This window comes from Cynocephalus volans, chromosome 6, assembly GCF_027409185.1.
Source record: "Cynocephalus volans isolate mCynVol1 chromosome 6, mCynVol1.pri, whole genome shotgun sequence".
NCBI lineage: Eukaryota > Metazoa > Chordata > Mammalia > Dermoptera > Cynocephalidae > Cynocephalus > Cynocephalus volans.
Genome location: NC_084465.1, coordinates 113,788,548 through 113,804,574, shown reverse-complemented (window position 1 = coordinate 113,804,574; position 16,027 = coordinate 113,788,548). Strand labels below are relative to the sequence as shown.

The 16,027-nt window shown below is 46.0% G+C and overlaps 1 protein-coding gene and 1 non-coding gene across 2 annotated transcripts; one reads left to right on the top strand and one right to left on the bottom strand.

Annotated features, from left to right (window-relative positions):
• The first annotated feature begins 2,516 nt into the window (after nucleotides 1-2,516).
• Nucleotides 2,517-3,723, top strand: C6H16orf54 (chromosome 6 C16orf54 homolog). Its single transcript, XM_063101111.1, has 2 exons — nucleotides 2,517-2,567; nucleotides 3,049-3,723. The coding sequence occupies exon 2, from the start codon at nucleotides 3,049-3,051 to the stop codon at nucleotides 3,721-3,723; it is 675 nt and encodes a 224-aa protein (XP_062957181.1). The 5' UTR covers nucleotides 2,517-2,567.
• Nucleotides 3,724-8,042: 4,319 nt separating this feature from the next.
• TRNAI-GAU (transfer RNA isoleucine (anticodon GAU)) lies at nucleotides 8,043-8,117 on the bottom strand. The gene has a single exon. It is a non-coding gene; the product is annotated as a tRNA-Ile (tRNA).
• Between the last annotated feature and the right edge of the window lie 7,910 nt (nucleotides 8,118-16,027).

Sequence of the window (16,027 nt, the reverse complement as noted above, 5' to 3'; positions counted from 1 at the left end):
ATTTTTTACTGTGTAGTTCAGTGGCATTAAGTACATTCACATTGCTGTGCAACCGTCATCACCATCCATCTCCAGAACGTTTTCATCTTCCCAGACTGAAACTCTGTGCACATTAAACAATAACTCCCATTTCCCCTCCCCCCCAGGCCCTGACAACAGCCATTCTGTTTTCTGTCTCTGTGAATCTGACTATTCTGGGTACCCCAGATAAGTGGAATCATGCAGTATTGTCCTTTTGTGACTGGTTTATTTCACTTAGCATAATGTTTTCAAGGTTCATCCATGTTGTAGCATGTGATAGAATTTTCTTCCTTTTTAAAGCTGAATAATATTTCATTGGATGTATATACTACTTTTTAAAAATCCATTCATCTTCCAATGGGCATTTGGGTTGCTTCCACCTTTTTAGCTATTGCTAATAGTGCTACTATGAAGATTAGTGTACAACTGTAGTTCTTGTTTTGTTTTGTTTTGTTTTGTTTTGTGGCTGACCAGTACAGGGATCAAACCCTTGACCTTGGTGTTATCAGCACCACGCTATAACCAAGTTAGCTAACCAGCCTAGTGTATAAATGTCTGAATCCTTGCTTTCAATTGTTTTGGGTATACATGAGTATGTAGAAGTGGAATTTCTGGATCATCTGATAATCCCATGTTTAATATTTTTGAGGAACCAGTTAAAATTTCTTAAGCTTTTTTTTTTTTAAGTGATGAAAGATAAGAATCAAAACAGCCAGTTTGATACCTTAGTAACAGAAAAAGCACATCTGATATTTCTGTTTTTTAATAACGTTTACTCTTCTATAGGGTTTTTTCGGGGGGGGGTGTTTTTGTTTTTATTTTTAAGAAAGATTAATTACAAAAGAAGACACATCATTTCCAGCTTTTATTAATTGATTTCTTTGGATTTCTAAAAATGAAACATTTTTTGATTGTAGTAAAATACACATAACATAAAATTTACCATCTTAACCATTTGTAAGTGTGCAGTTCAGTGGCATTAAGTTCAGGTTTTATTTTAAGGCTTGTAATCTCATCAGATTCTAATCCCATCAGCTTTCTGCACCTGTCTTGAGGCTCAGAGGTCTGGGGCTCTCCCTCTCCCCCCACCCGGCCCCACACTGCACCTGCGCTCTTCTGGCCTTTCCCTAAACCCACGGGACAGAGTCTTCTGAGTCAGGCTGCACTTGTGTAGTGGACTGAATTATGTCCACCCAAAACTCAATGAAGCTTGAAATGTATCCCCCAAGTTTCATGTATTAGAAACTTAGCCCCCACTATGACTGTTAACAGGGTGGGAATTCCTGTTATGGTAATTGTAAGGTGGGGCCTTGAAGAGGTGATTGGGTTGTCAGACTGTATAGTAATGAATGGATTAAAAACAGTGGTGAAGGGCGTGGTTCTGAGGGCTTTAAAAAAAGAGAGTCTGTCTCTCTCTCTCTCTGCTCTCTCTGTTTCCACCATCTTGCAATGTGAGACCCCTGAGTCACTGTCGCCACCATCAGAGGGACTTTGGACTTTCCAGTCTCAGAAACTGTAAGCAATAAATTTCATTTTCTTTATAAATCACCCAGTTCCATTTATTCTGTTATAAACAACACAAACGGACTAATACACCTTGTGACCATCTTTTGAAAGATGGTAACATTTCGACATATTTTTGTAGCCTTTCACATGAAATGACTGTCATGACAAAAACCAAAATATGAATACCTAAGAGTTGTGCTGTGTGCAGGGAGCTCGGCAGAACAGGTATTCATGTCTACGCCCTCCCACCTGCCCCACCACACACATACATGCACAAACATGGGTTGTGTGACTCTGGCATGTCACCTCCCTTTTTAGGCCTTACTTTTGTCCTCTGCCGATGAGTGAGTCAAACTAGATGACATGTGAAGGGCGCCTGGACTCCAGGCGCTGAGGGCACTCAGCACAGAAGAAGGAGCAGAGAGGGCCGGAGCCTGTTTTACACCCTGGATTCTTCTGGAGGCCTGACATTTTTGCTACCAATGCCTCACCTCACAGATATTTTCCAACCAAAATTGGGGCTAAATGGTCTGAAGAGAAGGAAATTAGTTCACTAAAAGTGTGAAGAAAGCTGGTCAAGCCAGAGGGCGTGGAGGGGCCGCATGGCAGGAGCGGGTCTGGGAGGTCACTGAGCGGGTCAGGGCAGGACGGGAAGCAGACAGAGCAGAGTCCTCCAGGAGCAGACAGAGGGGGCGCCATGGCGCTGCGGCGAGGGACGGCCCGGGTCTCTGTGTCCGCTTTCTTGGCATCTGGATGCATATTCTGGAACCCAGGGCCTGGCTAGTGGGTGAGGCTGAGTTCAACAGAACCACTGCCCCTGTCGGCCCCACCTTACTCCAGGAAACGCCTCCTCACCGCAGCGACCACATCCCCCAGGTTGCCTTGGAAACACGCGTGGGGGCAGGGGAGCTGGGGCGCGTTGCCCGGCAGCAGGGGGTGCCCTTCCTTCCGCCCTCCTGCGAGGCCAGCCCCTGCGCCCGGCCGCCCTGCGCCGGGAGGAGCGGCTCGTCAGGCAGGGAGAGGAGCCCGGACTGTCCGCGGTGGGTGAGGGTGCAGGCGGCCCCTGCACACGGGGATCTGGGGCAGAGGGACACACCAGGGCGGCAGACACGGGCGGAGGCCAGGACAGGGACCGAGGTGGCGCTTGAGACCTGGCGCGCAGCAATCTCAGTGGCGCCCGCCGGCCGAGAGCAGGACCCACTCCGAGGACAGTGGCCAGGGCCAGAGGTGCAGCGGCGAGCGGAGGGGACTGGGAGGAAGGTTCTCGTTTCCTCACCCACCACTTCCTCTCCAGGCCGCGAGACCTGCGGAGGAAAGAAGACCCGGGCGCCTTCACTTACCCTGGCATCTGGGGCACCCCGGAGTCTGGGAGGGATGCGGGGCTTCCGCGGGGGCTCGGCCCCACCTGGCCCACCCTGGCCCCTTCTGGCGCTTTCTTGGACACCTGCTGCCTCTCTCCTTGTCTCGACTGTGCCAACTCCCGCCTCATTTGTCCCTTCTCATCCCCCCCTTGTCTCCCAGATGCCTTCGACTCCAGAGCGGCCCCCTGCGCCCGTGACGGGGTCCCCTGCGTGGGAGATAACCTCATGGTCCCTGCTCCCCTGCGGGCTCTGCATCCCCATCATGTTGGGCCTGGCCTGCCTGGCCGCCTTCTTCATGCTGACTACAGCCGTGTTGGCCGATCGCCTGTTCCGCCGCTCTCTCCGCCCAGACCCCGGCCAGCGCACCCCAGCCCTGGTCTGGCGTCCTGGAGGAGAGCTGTGGATCGAGCCCTCGGGCACCCCCCGAGAGCGCTCTGAGGACTGGTACGGCTCGGCGGCGCCCCTGTTGATGGACGGTTCCCCAAGCCCTCCCACCCTCGGGGACACCTTGGAGGCCCGAGCAACTGCCCCACCTGTGCCTTCAGCCCCCAGCTCTGCTCCCAGCTCCTTGGTCCCCCAGACCCCGCCTGAGGTCCCAGCCCGCAGCACCTTCTGGGGGCCCCAGCCCTGGGAGGAGAGACCTCATGCTGCAGGTCTGGTGAGCTGGGCTGAGCCTGAGCAGAGGCCAGAGGCCAGAGCCCTGTTTGAGAGCCCCCAGGCCTGGAGACAGCAGCCAGGGAGCCCTGAGCCTAACTGGGGCCTCCAACCTCGGGTCACCCTGGAGCAGATCTCTGCTTTCTGGAGACGTGAAGGCCGGACTAGTGTGGGGCTCTGAATTCCCAGACCCTGGAGGACCAGCCTCCCAGAGACCCCTGAAGAAGGTCCTCCTTCAGATGGACCATAAGACCCACGGCTCCAGCCTCCGGGCTGATCCTGAGACTTCCCATGGAAGATGCCCCTGCAAGGTTTTTGCATCTGGATTTCTGTTCCCCTGAGTGTAGGTGGTGGGCAGGCTGAATGTGGACAGAGCCTGTGCTGCAGGGGACAGGCAGCAATGCCTCTGCTTGGCTTCTGGGGCTGTGGCTCAGAGAGCCCTAGGCGGGCCGACTCTGGGCCAGATTGTACTCTGAATTAAGAATGCAAGGTACTCGATAGGAAGGAAATAGCATCAACCCAGCCACTGCCTCCTCCAGTGTGCACCTAAGATGCCAATATCAAAGCCAAGGGGTCCCTTGGATGCTGAGGAAAAGACTGGGTGTGGTGATGACCAGCGTCAGTCGTTTTAGCAGGATACAGGAGGAATCCAGCTTCCCAGAGTCACATATCTTATCCTTCCTCAACCACTCAGGAAAACACACACAGAGAGGACAAGACCAGGTGAAGGAGCATTTTATTACATGCGAAGTGTGGCTCTGTCCCCCAAATGGCAACAAGGAACCTGCTGAGCCAAGATGGAGAGTCCGTCTTTTGCCTGGAGTCGGGACCTAGAGTCTTAGAAGACCAGCAGGGTCCTCTGCTGGCCTCTGTGGCTGCGCACATCAACCCTCTGAACATTACTACTCCATGGTAAGGAAGGCCTGGGCCAAGGAGAGCTGACTTTGACCCACTGTGGAAAGGAGTATGGTTCCAAGGCAGGGCAGCTCCCACAATGTGGCCCCTGGCCATCTTACCTCCCAGCTGCTGGAGTGGTCCAGAGAGACAGATTAGCCCCAAGACAGGCTTACCTACAATGCCCTGGCCACAGAAATGAAGCCGACTATGTCACCAACCTCTCCTCAGGGACAGGAGCCAGGAGTGAGAGAGCAGGTGGAGTTTCCATCCTCCCAGGTCTGATTTCCCAAACTTCAGTCATGAATATTAGGATTTTTGCCATATCAGTTTACTGCCTGTACTATTATTTACTTTCTAGTTTCCTTTCAATTGGCTCACTATTTGCTTAATAAACTTATTTTAAAAGGAGTCTTTTTTGTATCACTTCTGTAAATGGAAAACTAGTATCACTTGCCATAAATAGGTTAAACATGAAAATAAATGCACCGTAAAAAAGTTATTAAGTTCCGGGCCGACCCCCGTGGCTCACTCGGTAGAGTGCGGCCCTTGGAGCGCAGCAGCGCTTCCGCCGCGAGTTCGGATCCTATATAGGGATGGCCGGTTAGCTCAGTGGCTGAGCGCGGTCACACACACACACACAAAAAAAAGGACAAAAAAAAAAAAAAAAAGTTATTAAGTTCCAAGTAGATATTGTTCCCTGCTGGAGGCATTGACCCACAACTCTGCTCTTTCTTTGTTAAAAGAAAAGGGGATGGGGCCGGCCCTGTGGCTCACTCGGGGGAGTGCCACGCTTGTAGTGCCGAGACCGCGGGTTTGGATCCTATATAGGGGTGGCTGGTGCACTCACTGGCTGTGCGTGGTGCAGACCACACCGTGCGGAGGGTTATGATCCCCTTACTGGTCATAGAAAGAAAAAAAAAAAAAAAAAGAAAAAAGAAAAAAAGAAAAGGGGATGGATGGATCAGCAGGTCACAAAAGTGTGGGACGTTGTCGCATCATGCCGAACCCTTGCCCGGAAGCACTGAAGCAGAAAGAGGCCCGTGCAGGTGCAGTGATGCTGTGTTGCTTAGCGCTGGGCAGGAACCGCAGGGTTCACCCACACGCAGGGAAACACTCTGCTCCTCCTGCTCCAGAGGGCAGAGGAGCGCTTGCAGTCTAACTCCCAATCCCTTGGATGCTGGAAGTTGAAGGAGCAGCCAGGCAATGAGGAGCCATCAGGCGGAGAGACCAAGAGTCGACTCCCCAAGATGTGCCCATCCAGCCAGCCTGCACCAGGAGCACCTTCTCTGAGCCAGGCGCTGGGTTGGGGAGGAATCAGACCTGGCCCTGCCCTCAAGGAGCTCAGGGTCTCAGGGGCTGGGGGATGGAAGACATGGACACAAAACTGATACAGGGTAGAGATGAGGGCTCCTGTCCCATCTGTCATTCATGAGCTGGGTAACTATGTCACTTTTCATTGTCACCATCAGCTGACAGGACTGTGTGGTGGAGACTCTGCCCACGAGGAGTGAACAGTCTACGAGGGAAACAGAAGAGAGAGATAGGTTCAGAACTTAGATGCCTCCATGCCAAGTGCTCAGGAGAGGCAGTACCCTGTGGAAGGGACACCCCGGGGGGCAAGGCCTCCTGGCTCTCAGTCTAGCCCTGTCACCCACTCACTTGGAAACTTTGGAAAAGTGAGTTTTGTATTATTGGGCCTCATGTTCTTTGTACAAAAGAGCTGAAAACGAAACAACTTGCTCTATTGAGACTTTTCTAGCTGTGATACTTGAGAATGCTGCAAAATGAAGGATGGATGGATGGATGTGTGGATGTATGGATGAATGGATGGATGTTTAGTGGATACATGGATGGATGCCTGTGATCTTCCTGAAGTAGAGTCCAGCTTGCCATCCCCAGAGTCATCTTTACATTCCTAGACCCAGAACATGGTCTGAAACATAACCAGGGCCCAATGAAAGGGAAATGAATGAGTAATTGGATGGATTAATAGGTGCATTAGCTTTACCCTTTCTCCTTTCTCATTATTTTAAACCTCTCCCTCTCATTTGTAACACCGTCTTATTACTTTCTCATGTTGATTCCTTCTTTTATGTCTTTGGGCATTTGAAACATACTTGCTGTATGGTTCTTTACCCAATAACTCTATTCTCCAGAGTTGTAGGGTGGGAGCTAATCCTGCTGTATGTTGTTTCTTCTTATTCCCATTTATGATGGATTGTTTTCCCTCACGTTTTGTAATTTTGGGCTGTGAACTCAGCTTCAAAAGGGCTTTATCAATGGGAATCCACATGACCAGGTTTGAGGGCATGTCTTTCTAGAGAGGTTTTGTGTTTGCTTCTGCCAAGGATGGCTCAGGGGTATTATGAAACTGTATCTATTATTTGTTAATTTTATTTGGGCTTCCCAGACCATGCAGATAGTGTAAACTTGAACCCAAATTCAGGTGAGGGCAAGCCTTTGGTTATAAATTCTCAGACGAGACCTTTTATTGTCACCAGATCTAGAATAAGACAAAGTACTTTTGTGCTCTCTGGACTGGGAGCAGTTTTTTTTTCTAGTCCACTCTTCCACTGAGGGAGTCACCCTTTAAGGGTCCAAGCTTTCTGTTAGGGTCTCAGTTTTCAAATCCCCAGGCAAGGCGTCATCTCCAGTCTCTATGTGGGTGTAAAACCAAAGCCCTTCTGTTGTAAAGACAGACCCACAGCCAACCCAGCAGCTTGCACAGCTCTGGTTTTCAATTTCCTCTTCATGTACACCTCCTGGGGATTCCCCATACTTTCTTGCAACTCAGTTGTGCATTTTAAAGGATGTTTGCTTGATTATATGTGGCATTTCCAGACGTTTCGTGGTGGGGTGTGCTTGTCAAGTTTTTCCACTCACAATATAAACAAAAGACTATTTTCTGATATAAACAAGTTCAAATCTCTCCTGCCTCAAAACAACCAGCCAACCAACAACTAATTCTCTCTCTCTCTCTTTTTTTATTGGCAGCTGGCCTGTATAGGGATCTGAACCCTTGACCTTGGTGTATATAACACAGCACTCTAACCAACTGAGCTAACCACCAACCAGCCCCCAACAACTAATTCTCTATCCCTCAAATGCGTAACATGACCTTTCACCTCCTTCACAGCCAAACTTCTGGAAAGAGCTGTCCATCCTAGTCGTCCATATTTTCTCATCTTCCCATCACTTAGCCGCAGGCTTCTGTACACTCCCAGTGCTCTACAGACACAACTTTCACCAAAATCATGACCTGTATATGTAAATCAAAGGACACTTTTAAGCCTTCTGAAGGCAGCATTAAACATTTTGATTCCCTTCGTGACACTCTCTTCCCCAGGCTCCTGTGACTCCACACATGCCTGCTTTGCCTTCCCTCTCTCTGGCTGTCCTCACTGGCTCTCTCCTGGCGGTCTTCTTAGAGGTCAGGCCTGGGCTGCCTTAACTGTCCCTCCACACACTTGCTGGACAATCTCACCCATGCCCATGGCTTCAATTGCTACCTCATTCCCCGATGATCCCCAAATCTCTACCTCCAACTGTGGCAGATATGGTCCTCCTAAATCTATTCCCCCATTCTTTTTTTTTTGTGGCAGCTGGCCAGTAAGGGGATCTGAACCCTTGACCTTGGTGTTATCAACACCATGCTCTAACCAAGTGAGCTAACTGGCCAGCCCACTCCCATTAGTGTAAAGGAAGAGTACCACTGCTTTACCTGGACTTGTGGCCACCCGGAAGAAAGCTATATTTCCCAGGTGCCCTTACAGCTAAGGGCAGCTGTGTGACGGGTCTGGGTGTTATTCCCCACCCCTAAACCCCTCCTGCTGGTTCTATCCAGACATAATGGTGAAACTCTGTGGACAAGGGCACCATCCTAGATTTGGCTGAGCAACTAGATCAAAGGAGCCTGAGTCCCTTTGGAGTTACCACACCAGCCCTGAACTGTCTTCCTCGGCATTATTACATGATAGAGAACCAGCATTTTATTTTGCATAAGTCACTGTCACTCTGGGTCTGTGTAACACGAAACCAAACCTATACCTTAACTAAAACACCACCTCAGGACCCTCTCCTGAGCTCAAACCCTGTCCCATCTAAGAGCCACCTAGATGTTCCCCTGTGAATGTCTCAAGTTGATCTCAAGGGCCAGCCCGTGGCTCACTTAGGAGAGTGTGGTGCTGACAACACCAAGTCAGAAGTTAAGATCCCCTTACCGGTCATCTTTTTTAAAAAAAGATCTCAGGCTGCATGAACACTTCCCACCAAGCCCAATCTCTCTCCTTCATCCTCGGCTCCTTCCTGACCACCCCTCTCGGCCCTCCCTACATCCCTGGGTCTGCCTACTTCTCTCCACGCCTGCTTCCACCATCCTGGTTCTGCTCCACCCATTGCTCCTGAATCACACCTAGGTGGCCTTCCTGTCTCCATTTTCCACATTGTGCCTGGATTGAGCCTGCTAAAAATGCTTAAAAGCTTTTCCAAAGCAGCCAAAGCAGCCAAATATGAAAGGACTATCACTTGATCAGATACAAGTTGTCTGAATCCTTTTAGCTAGAAAGTCCTAAAGCTCCAGGAGTTTTTATTAGGGTTCCCAACACACTAGGGAGATATAATATGATCGTGTTGTCCATTATACTAACTCTAGTGTCTTTAACTCTATTACAGAGATCTTGGAAATGAAAGCATGAATTAAACACTTTCCTGTTTAAAACCCATCAGTGACATCCCATCAGCCTTAGGTCCAAACCCCTAACAGGACTCGGCAGGCTGCTCATTACCTGATTCCAGCTGACCTCTGTGCTAGGCTGATTTTTTTTTTTTTTCTTAAAAGATGACCGGTAAGGGGATCTCAACCTTTGGCTTGGTGTTGTCAACACGACACTCAGCCAGTGAGCCAACTGGCCATCCCTATATAGGATCCCACGGCCTTGTTGTTATCAGCACCACACTCTCCCGAGTGAGCCACAGGCCGGCCCCAAGGCTGAGTTCTAAAAATACTCCCCCAAGACTCCCATTCCTGGCTTATTCAATCAAACACTAATCTAGATGCTGCTAGGAAGGGATTTTACAGAGATAATTAAGGTTACGGACTTTAAAATAAGGAGATTAACCCTGATTATCCAGGTATGCCTCCTCTAATCACATGAGCTCTTAAAAGCCAAGAATTTTTCCAGCTAGAATCAGAGAGATGTGGTGGACATGACAGCAGGAGGAAAGTTGAGGCAGAAAGAGAGGTCAGAGAGATCTGAAGTGTGAGAAGGACTGGACCTGCAGTTCCTTTGAAGAGGGAGGAAGGGCCCACAAGCCAAGGGAGCCGAGACTGTCCCCTGGCTACAGCTAATAGGATACAGAAACCTCAGTCCTGCAGCCACTTGGAACTGAAGTTTGCCAACAAACTAAATGAGCTTGAAAGCAGATTCATCCCCAGAGCTTCTAGACAGGATCACAGCCCTTTGGACTCTTGTGAAACCCAAAGCACAGAACCAGCTAAAACATACTGTTCCCAGACATCTCACCTACAGAACTGCAAAACAATAATGGGTGTTGTTTTAAGCTGCTAAATGTGTGGTAATTTGTTATCACAGCAGTGGAAAATGAACACAACCTCTCTGTCTCCCCTGCTCATCATACTATGCCTTGCCTGGCCTCTCCCTTCTCTACACTCCAGCCATATTGAATTATTTTTCTTCTATTCTAGACCCTTTGCACATACTGTTCCCTCTTAGAACATTTGTCTCCCTCTCTCCCTTCATCCACTTTGTCTTGGCTAATTCTCACCTTTCAGGTCTCAACCTACCTTTTGCTTTCTAGGGATGTCTTCCCCAGAGGCAAAACTTGTAGAAAATGAGGCTATACATAAAGGCTAATGTGGACCTTGAATCACTAGGAATGCTCTAGGCTGCAAGTAACAGGATAACAGTGACTTAAGCAACCAAGTCATGATGTGTGAAGAGTCAATATACTGAGTGTGGTGGAATGGGGTTGGAAAGAGTTTGGAGGCTCCATAACATTGCTGAGCCACCATACCAGCCCTAAAAAACCTTCTAGAACCCTCCTAGTGGACCCTCCCCTATTGGTCATAACCATGTCACATGGGCACTCACATTTACAAGGGAGTCTAAGAAACCAAGTAGCTGGCAATGAGGAATGAGATAGTCATGAGCAGCCCAGGCCAATAGAGATTCTTTCCCTGGTGCTGAGCTCACCCAAACTAAAGCAGGGCTGTGTTAGCAACAAAGCAGAGTAGGGGGTGGGGTGATGACCACCAGGAGGGTAGTAGACCATGAAAGGTGTCTGCCATGGTACACACACACACACACACACACACACACACGAGAGGTCTTTGTGTTATATTTCAATTCTATTTTTCCATAAACTTTTTAAAGACCCTTCACACACACATACACACACACACAGTGCTCATTTTGGCATATATCACTGGCACATCACTTTGTTAATAATAAATAGCATTTCTTTAAAGAAAAACAATCATTTGCTATATAAACCAACCTTGAAACTGAAAAATCTAAAAACTTGGTAATATAATAAACAATGAAAATATTCTATCAATAAAAAGAAATGTAGACATTTTAAGTAAAATGAGAATATTCTTTTTGATTTTTTTTAGCAAAATCATTGATGAGTTTTATAACTTCCTCCCCCACTCCCCAGCTATTGGATTTCTCTCTTGAACAATGCTAATATTTTCTTTTTCTTTTTTTTTTTTTTAAAAAGATGACCGGTAAGGGGATCTCAACCCTTGGCTTGGTGTTGTCAGCACCATGCTCAGCCAGTGAGCAAACCGGCCATCCCTATATAGGATCCGAACCCGTGGCCTTGGTGTTATCAGCCCCGCACTCTACCGAGTGAGCCACGGGCCGGCCCGCTAATATTTTCTTAAAGACTGTTCTCTCAGAGTGTTAAATTCATTTTTATTTGAAAAGAAAACATTCTGTGGTAGATACAATGATGAAAAATTCAAAAATCAAAGTAATAAAGGACATATTTTATGGGAAAACTTGCATTCATGTTGTAGAGTTTTACATTAATTCTAACAGAACTTATAAGACCGTTTATTAGCTGGTTCTAGCTAATCTTCCCCTACAAACCCCAGTCAATATTAAACAAGTATTAAAATATAAGTCCAAAACAGTGCTGACACTGGAGGGGGACATCAATAGATCAGACATTAATACACATTTTTAGAAAACAGCAAATGGATGGGACCATATTGGCCAAGAAACCAGAGCTGGAGAGCCATGGCCCAGAACCTGCCCAGCAGGAAACTGGGAGCAGGAGGTGGGGGACTCCAGACAGGAGGTGCTGGGCTTGAAGAGAAGAGTGGGGAATGGAGAGAAAATGAGATGGTTAACTAAAGATGATCTCAGAGCCACCCTAGGCCATGCCTGCATACAGAGTCAGTGTTTGTCCCTAGGATAAAACGAACAAAATGATGATGATGATGATGACAATGATGATGATAATGCAGGGGTCATGAATTCATATGCATGAAGTGGCCAAGCAGGTGACCTAGGTGAGGGAGGTGGACCAGGAGATGGAGGTAGAAAGAGACCACATGCCTGACTCCAGAGGCAGCTGCCACTCAGCTCAACCAGCTATGTCCATCCTTCTGATTTTCCAGGAGAAGCCAGAAGTCTGGATTTTTAGCTGAAATCAACCAGAATGTTGATAACTTCTTAATATGTATATAAATCTATCTACCTATAACAGACAAATGAATCAAGTGTGGGCCACGTGCGTCTCGTGAACCATCAGCCAGTGGTCTCTTCTAGACAAAATTGAACAAGCTGCCTGGGGAGGTTCCTAAAGTGGGTCTGAAGGGTCCCCCCTTACCTTGGCCTTTGGTGGTGAGAGACAGGGCAGCCTGAGCTCAAATGGCCTGAAGTCAGGGTTTTCCCCACCTTTGCACTACTGACATGTGGGACAGAAAATTTTTTGTTGTGGTAGGCTTTCCTGTGCATTGTAATATATTTAGCAGCATCTCAGGGCTGGCTGATTAGTGCAGTTGGTTAGAGCATGATGCTGATAACACCAAGGTCAAGGGTTCAGATCCCTACACCAGCCAGCCACCAAGAAAAAAAAGGGGGGGTATAGCATCTCTAGCCTCTACCCACCACTTGGAGCCAGTAGCATCCCCCTAGTTGTGACAACAGAAAATGTCTCCAGACATTGCCAAGTGTCCGTGGATAGGGGGAAGGGAACAAGAACCATTTTAATTGGTTAAAATTATCTGAGTGTAGCGTTTTAACCAATTAATACACACCTGCCAACAGAGCTTGCAACCTGTCCAGGGATAGGCCTGCTGGGGAACCAGACCCACCCAGCTGCCACGGAGAACCACGTGGGCCTCCTCTTACTTTCAGTGACACCTGAAGAAGTAAGATGAATAGACAAAACAACCAGCCCTGGAAGAAACAAATAAACAAGATAACACAACCATGAAATAAGAAGAGATCGCAGTAGGAGAACAAGAAAAAGTTCTGGAAATTACGAATATGATTGCACAAATTAAAATTTTAGTTATTTATTTTCTGCTGCTGGCCAGTAAGGGGATTTGAACCCTTGACCTCAGTATTATCAACACTGTGCTTTAACCAACTGAGCTAAGTGGCCAGCCCCCAAATTAAAAATTTAATAAAAGTCAGGTATGCGAGGAAGTTTTCAAATACCTCTCAGGATATAGAGCAAAATGACAAACAAATGAAAAATATGAAAGAAAAGTCAGGATCAAGTCACTCAATATTTGTCTAACCAAAGTTCCAGAAAGAGAGAACAGAGAAAATGGAGGGGGGAAGTAATCAAAGAAGATTCTAGTCAATTGAGAAAAACATTTCAAGCAGAGAAAAGGTCTGTGCGAGTGGGTCTCACCTTGGCTGCACACCAGAATCACCCGAGGAGCTTTTGAGCTACTGGTGATGCTGAGACTCCCACTTCTGGCCCAAATGGAGTAATAGGGGCTGGACTAGCCTCCTGCCAAGACCACCACCACCACCACTGCTGCCACCAACAAAACAGACAAAATACATGAAACAATGGTGTTTAAACCCTGGACATCAAGCAATGATAGTCAATAATGAAGGCAATGAAATCCCAGGGAGGAAGGAAACAAGGTATTTCCTTTTAGGATTGTCTGGCTTACTGCTTTCAGAGAGCTTCCAAACCATGGGGCTGGGAGGGGAATGAGGTGGAGCCCAGAGGACCTCCTGAGTTGAGGAAATGGAACTGTGAGTCTATGGAGACCATAGCAGCTAGAATTTAGTGACAGAACACCAGAGAACAGACAGCTGCACAGAGAGAACCCCAGAGACCTACAGAGGGTCCCCCCAAGTGTTCAGCAGAGAAGTAGTCAGCAATAATTGTGTCTGGACTCACACCAGGTCAGGGCCAGGGCCTTTTCCCAATCAACCAGACTGGAACAACTCATAATTCACAGTAGTGGAGAATAATTAACCATAGAATGAGTAATGCTCTGGAGCTGCCTAACAGATCATAAAGACTACACAAATATCTGGTGTTCAATAAGGTAAAATTTACAACATCTGGCAAGCAATCAAAGACTGCCAGGCATAAGGAAACAATTAAGTGAGGAGTGAAGAGACAACCTACAGATTGGGAGAAAATATTTGCAAGCAAAACATCCGATAAGGGCTTAATATCCAAGATACATAAGGAACTCAAAAAACAGCAATAGCAAAAAGCAAATAACCTGATTTTTAAAAATGGGCAAAGGACCTGAACAGACATTTCTCAAAACAAGCCATATAAATGGCCAACATACAAAAAAATGCTCAACATCACTAATCATCATTGATAAACCCTAAAGCAATGAAAAAGAAAAAAGTTACAGCTAATGAGCCAAAAAAAAAAAAAAAAAAGAGGAAAAACAAAAACAACAAAAAAAATTCATCTCCAAAAGAAAGCAGAAAAAGAAGAAAAAGAAACAAAGAACAGAAGGGGAAAGTAAAAAACAAATGACAAGATGACAGAGTCAAATCTAACCATATCAATTATCCCACTAAATGTAAATGGCCTAGGCCAGAAAGAAAAACAAAAGCCATCCAGATTGGTTTTTTTTTTTTTTAAAGCCATCCAGACTGGAAAGGAAGTAAAACTATATTTGCAGATGGCATTGATCTTGCATATAGAAAATCCTAAAGAATCCACAAAAAATTTTGATAAATAGTAAGTTTAATAACGTTGTAGGATATATCATCAATATACAATATATATGAGAGTACTTCAAAAAATTCATGGAAAAATAGAATTAAAAGATAATATGAATCTTTCCATGAACTTTTTGAAGTACCCTTGTATAAGTACATGAAAAGTTCAACATCATCAGTCATTAGGGAAATACGAATCAGAACCACAATGAGATACCACTTCACACCTGCTAGGATGGCTACAATGAAAAAGACAGACAATAATAAGAGCTGACAAAGATGTGGAGAAAGTGGAACACATGTGCATTGCTGTTGGTAATATGAAATGGTGCAGCAGCTTTGGAAAACAGTTTGGCAGTTCCTCAAAAAGCTAAACATGACTTTTTAATTCTATTCTTAGGTATATACCCAAGAGAAATTGAAAGCATACGTTTATATAAAAATTTTACATAAATTTTCATAGCAGCATTTTCATCATAGCCAAAAAGTGGAAACAACACACATCCATCAACTGATGAATGTATAAACAAAACCTGGTACATCTACATGTCATAAGAAACAACATACTGACACGTTACAACATGGATGATCCCTGGAAACACACTAAATGGAAGAAGCCAGACACAAAAGGCCACATCCTGTGTGATTCTATTTATCTGCAATATCCAGAATAGGCAAATCCAGAGGGACAGAAAGTAGAATAACCATTGCCAGTGGCTAAGGGGAGGGGAATATGGACAGTGACTGTTCATAGATCTGGAGTTTCTTTTGGAGATGATTAAAATGTTCTGGGGGCTGGCTAGATAGCTCAGTTGGTTAGAGCATGGTGAACCTCAAGATCAGGGGTTCGGATTTCATAAAATGTTCTGAAATTAGATAGTGGTGCTAGTTGCACAACTCTATGACTATGCTAAAATCCACCGAATTGAACATTGTAAAGTGGTGGATTTTATGGTATGTAAATTACATCTCAATTTTTTAAAACAATGCATCAAGAAGAGAGGATTCGATGTATTATTTAAAGTTTTAATGATAACTAGTAGAAAGACTCTCTTTAAAAATATAACTAACAAAAATAGAAAAAAGTGTGAGTGAGAAATTCTTTGTCCTTCACATCAGGGAGTCAATAGTGTTTAATGCTATAAATGATCATCTTTATAATTCAAGAGGTAGCTATCAGAAGAATAAAAAATAGAACTCAACCCACCCCCCACCAAAAAAAAGCAAAAAGGGGGGATGGAAATGGAGATTTTTTACTTCTTCATTTTATATCCTGGTAACTAAATTAATTAATTAATGAAAAAGGAGGAGATAAATTAACCATGTCCAAAAATCTATGAATGGACTTTTTGGGGTTCTATTTTAATTATTGCATGCAGACCATCACTGAATTGTTGA